Consider the following 5283-nt stretch of genomic DNA (forward strand, 5'->3'; position numbering starts at 1 on the left):
GGAAATAAAGTGGATCGCCCCGTTCAGTGAATGGAGTTAACCGATTCTTCTTTTATATATTACCCAAGTATAGGCAACAATAATATGTACATTAGATTATTATTCATAGATTAGAAAACAAAAGGAGATCGTTAATACTTGGGAATAACATGGGAATTAATGAAACGCGCATGCGCATTTAAAAGACAGCGTTTACAGGAAGTGCGTCATTATTGCGCATCTACCCCGAGTCAATCCGGTACCCACACCGGACGTTTTCGATGGCGGCCGAGTCCGGCAGCTCCGACGGGGTACCCCGGGAGCTGAACTGCCGCCGAAGCTTTCCTGCTGCTGCGGCGGGTGTCCTCCGGGAGCTGAAAAGTCCGGCGGGGGGAACTCGGCGGCAGTCCGGCAGTTCAGCTCCGGGAGTACAATCCCTTTCTTCTTAGTTTCTCGAGCTGCTCGGCCGCTGGTCCACAAAATCTTAGCTATGCTCTGATTGGAGGGGAGCGGGGAAGTGGGAGGTAATATTCAACTGTGCCCCCTTCCAACGTAGGGGCGCCGATACTGACACGCTCGTTTGTTGGGGGGTACTTTCAGAAATGCATATCTCACTCAAAAGATCATGTGGGCCTACAGACTTTTTTCAAAGTTTGTATACGTGTGGGAGCACCAGAGACCCAAAACACCCCAAATCCCAGGAAAAGTGTTGATTTCATAGTATGTCCCCTTTAAACTCTGCTAATCTGTTCATATCGGCAAGCTGATTTGTTAAATGTGATTCTATATTTTAATTAATTAAAACATAATTATTAAATGTTAAATTGAACCTATTTTACCTCTTAAATATTTAAAAAGATTGTTGATGCCTGTAGTTATTGATATTCGTTTATTTACTTTGTTTTAGCTGTGCTCATGCATTTTGGATGGATAATTGGTTTTGGTCACACCACACTATTGACAACATATTCAACCGCACTTAAACCACAAAGGCATGTTCATTTTTTGCTTGACATTCGCCTACTGAAGATATAACTTGAAAGTATCTACCATTAATATATTTAAACAAATGCATCAAGGTGGGCCCGCATGTGACACACCTAGGAGAATCAATCCCCATGGGGCATACATACAAAGGCCTTCTGGCAGAGATTAGACACACATGTATGATACACTGTTGGTATTCAGAGCACAAGATAAGGCTGAGTAGGCAATGTCCATTGTTGATTAATTCAAAAACTATAAAAAACACAACCAATGTTTCAGTTGGTGGCCAAAGACCTGAACACATGCTCTGTTTGCAGGATCAACCAAATTATATATTGAAGGTGTTATGTTACAGGAAGCTGTGTTTAGTTATGCTAAAACCATTTGAAAAACACATCAAGATTCTTGCTCTTCCTGAATAAAACGACGAAACATTTAAATATATGTAATCATTTGCCTAATTTTCTCCAGTTTGCTTTTCTTTTAAATCAATAGAAGTCTTGATATTTACATGTGAACAAACAATGTACATGCAGATTAAGGCCTAATCATTGGAAATACAGATCTTTCTTAGCACGGTCAATGGTTACATTTAATTTCCATTAATATCATTTATATTATCTATGAGGAAAGAAATTTTTTTACTGTATCTGTCAAACTATCAAGACTATATAGTATGTACATACTGTGTGTGTGTGTATATATATATATATATATATATATATATATATATAAGATCATTTATCATACTGGTGGCCCCCTGGTCAAAGTGCTGCAGAACTTGGGTTTAAAATGGACCACAATATTAGCACTTGTTTCCCTAACCATGTTACAAATAAGGCGTTAATGGATGGCAAAAAGCCTTTGCTTCTTTGGGACTTCAGGCTTTAATCAGCCCTAACAATACTCTCTAATATGTACAGAGTTCTGTTGGTAGTATTACAGTATTAATTTACACAAATAACTGACATGGGATCAGTCCACACATCGCCAGTTGCTATGATTTTCTTTAAGTACACAACACCCGATATGCTCCCTAACTTCCTGCTCTGATATGACTGGTTTATCCACCTCACTATAAAATGGTAACACCAACAAAGCTACCCTTTGGCATACTGAGCCTTCTTTCACAACAGAAATCATTGGAGGAGGGTGAAGACAGCAGGGGTCGAGGGACAGATAGTGAAGTAATGTGTAACTAGAGCTCATCAGGACCTTTGTTCTACGCCCCATTTAAACTGTGAAACAGAAATGTTTTCAGATTCGCGGAACAGCTTGAATTAAATAGTGACTGATTAGATATAGTTCCAAGGCTGAAATTAAATATGTCTCTTCATTAAATCAATGTTTCTATCAGATTACTGGTTGACTAACAGATTACTGCTTAGGGACCATCAAGAAAGTTTGGCCTGAAAGGAATCTTTTTATATACAACCAAAACAAATTATCTGGTCGGACAGAATTAGGCCGTTTCTCATGAGAAACTGATCTTGTGACTTAATGACACATTTTACTGCCTACAGAGGGACACCGCCTTAGGAACTCAAATTCAACAGACAAATATAACCTCCTCTAATTGCCCAGGCCAGCCTTGCATTGTAGCAGGTTAGGGTTAGGACTGTTGCATAACTGTTCAATGTGCAATCAATATAAAATTAAGATTTCATGTCTACTGAACACAAGAACTAGCAACCGTTGGTAGACTGGAGAACAGAATGAAACCTGCCTGATATTCAGACAGTAGTGATGAGTCTAAGTCTAGGGTCCATTTTACCAGTGGAATAACAAACCCCCTCTTAAAATCCATCATCAACTGCTACAGAAGAATTTCTACTTGCATTTCACACCTGTACATCTGAAACCAACACAGTCGGCATAAGAGATCTGACGCCCCCTTTTTGCCAAAGCCCGTGTTTGTCTCAATGGAAATGTGTGGCATCTGTGAGCATTTAAGAAAGGGGGGGGGGATATCTAACCTAACCTAACCATCTGTGGAGATGTCTACATGTCTGTTTGCGGTGGATGCTAGGGACCTGTTTGTCGGGGTAAAGGGACACGGCCGAGTGTTAGTGACCGTTCATTATAGTCTTTGTTGTTGTTGTCGTTGTGCTGCTGGTGGTTGATGACGATGATGAAGACTGAGTGCTGATGGCGCTTGTGAAGAAGTTGTCCTCCTTCAGCTTGAGGTGCTCCGGCAGCTCCAGCTTGAACTTGGCCTGCTCAATGTCGTTATTGATGGCTGCAATCAGAGCTTCTGGAGGGGGAGGGAGGGAGAATGAAGGAGAGGAGGAATAAGAGAAAGGAAAGAATGTTTGGGTTGGATCGACATCCTAGGGATTCAATGGCTTGTCATTATAATTTGTTGGGTTTCTTCTCCATTCTTTGTCATTGTTAATGACTTACCATAATGGTGTGTGGAAAATGTATCCTCACGTTATAACTAGTTAATTTATCACGCTTCGTAATCGCTATATATTAAAGGGAAGTTTGGGAAGCACTGCAGTTGAGTTAATAGCCTTGGTGTCCTCCTAGACAGTACTATGGTTATTGACCCCCACCACTATTCATCTGTCCTCTGCTCGCTATGAGTGACTCACTAATAGTACCAGCTCTTACCCAGTGAGGGGAAGCTGGTCTCTGGACGGATGTAGCCCACCAGGACCACACTGAGGATCTCCCCGTAGAAGTCTTCCTTAAACGTGTGAATCACGTGGGTCTCCTGTAAAGAGGACACTTGTCATCTTTCATTTCCTTAAACCAAAGCTACTGTGGCTGAAGGATTTTACTCTTAGCAATGGTCATAACAAGAGGATATCATTGATCTGAATTTGGTCAAAGAAGCACCTTCCATTTTGAACATGTTGCATTCACCAAGGCTTCTGTGGAGAAAGCACAACCTGAATGAAAGCTAAATGGGGCTTTTCCTACTACTACTAGTACTTCTACTGACCATGGACTTCTTAGTGTTCTTGTAGTAGGGGTTCCAGCCGATGCTCATCACCATCTTGCGGATGTCCCCGTTGCCTACGCATGCCCAGCCATAGTATATGCCTGTGCCAATGTCTGCCGGGAGATATTCCACCACAGAGTCTGGGAAGTTGGCTGCAGAGATAGTTAAGAGAAGACACGTAGGTATGAAATAGGGTAGAGATTAAGGCAGTTGATGAAGACGTGAGGAAGATAGAAAAGGAGAAGGACATAGATGGAAGTGAGGGAAAGATAAAAAGGAAAGGAAGAGACAGACAGGAAAGGATTAAGAGTTCGAGATGGGGTTCAAAATTAGAAATTAGATTAACACAAGGAACCAAATGTTCTACATTCACGTTAAAACTGGAGACCTTAACTGTAACCCACTGAACACGACGTGTTCTCATTCTTAGGGATCTGCTAGACAAACACGCACGTATGCGAGATAGCATACAAATGTATTCATATAGAATCGATTACTATGCGAGGACCCATTTCATTTTGAAACAATGGGTTTCGATTGATTAGGAAACAGGTTCCCTTGAACTCACCGGTCGGAATCCCGAGCTCTTTGCTTCCTCTCCCGAAGCCCCGGACGACTTCTCCCCGGCAGAAGTACGGAAGACTCTTCATAACAACTCGATAGGAAATCAATTAAAAATCAACAAAAGAAACGATAAAAACAGCAGGGCGGGTATCTCTTCCAAATATCCAAACTATTATAGTGACAAGCAACCGGCCACCTGCCTCATACTAACAGACCAAAGCTCTTCGCCCTTGATACAGAGCGAGCAGGACGTTTCTTTAGTTATGCTAGTTAACGGACCTATCTCGGCTAGTACTGTTTACTGGTCTGTTGGTCTTAAACCATGCTATTCAAATAAACGTCCACTACAATGAAGTGTTTATTATAGTAAGTGTTACACCAGTCAATCACTAACCTGATATAACCCTCGCTGTGATGATATCTGTGCGTCATTGGCTGCGTTACCAGAGGTCACGTGATACTTAGCAGTACAGAGGGGCGGAAGCATCGTACTACGCATAGTAATATACAACATTTAATGTACTTTAACTTCAGTAATTTCCAATTTCGATAGCATGTTGACAAATATTGTCGTTGATTATATTACTTCCTTGCAAATCACACTAATTTTAAAACGCCATCGCTAACCCGGAAGTGCTTTTTGTTAGTTTCCTCACTTTTCTTCATTTTGATTGTTAAACTAGTTTTGTGTTTACAGTTAATAGATTCAACACAATTAAATATATTAAAATTATATATTTTTTATTAATCATTAGCCTTTATCATGTAACATTATTAAAATCATGGTAATTAAATACCACGCC

The 5283-nt window shown here is 40.8% G+C and overlaps 1 protein-coding gene across 2 annotated transcripts; it reads right to left on the reverse strand.

Moving 5' to 3' along the window:
• Positions 1-863: 863 nt before the first annotated feature.
• rfk (riboflavin kinase) lies at positions 864-4964 on the reverse strand. 2 transcript variants are annotated; one of them, XM_079733598.1, is made up of 4 exons: positions 4485-4964; positions 3917-4068; positions 3583-3685; positions 864-3217 (listed from the first exon to the last, which is right to left on the reverse strand). In XM_079733598.1, exons 1-4 carry the CDS (start codon positions 4564-4566, stop codon positions 3033-3035), a joined length of 522 nt encoding a protein of 173 aa, XP_079589724.1. In that variant the 5' UTR covers positions 4567-4964; the 3' UTR covers positions 864-3032. The 2 variants fall into 2 exon arrangements, with proteins under 2 accessions (XP_079589724.1, XP_079589723.1); XM_079733597.1 differs by having other exon boundaries at positions 864-3220; positions 4485-4954.
• Positions 4965-5283: the final 319 nt, after the last annotated feature.

The sequence above is a fragment of the Pollachius pollachius genome (genome assembly GCF_949987615.1).
Source record: "Pollachius pollachius genome assembly, chromosome: 1".
In the NCBI taxonomy this organism is placed as follows: domain Eukaryota; kingdom Metazoa; phylum Chordata; class Actinopteri; order Gadiformes; family Gadidae; genus Pollachius; species Pollachius pollachius.

Bases quoted from the DNA above. Each gene is read 5' to 3' on its own strand.
- rfk (XM_079733597.1), bottom strand. From the start codon at position 4,566: ATGAAGAGTCTTCCGTACTTCTGCCGGGGAGAAGTCGTCCGGGGCTTC. The intron at 4,069-4,484 runs GTGAGTTCAAGG...CTATCTCTGCAG, and splicing joins AGAGCTCGGGATTCCGACCG to CCAACTTCCCAGACTCTGTG. The intron at 3,221-3,582 runs GTAAGAGCTGGT...CTCCCCCTCCAG, and splicing joins GACCAGCTTCCCCTCACTGG to AAGCTCTGATTGCAGCCATC.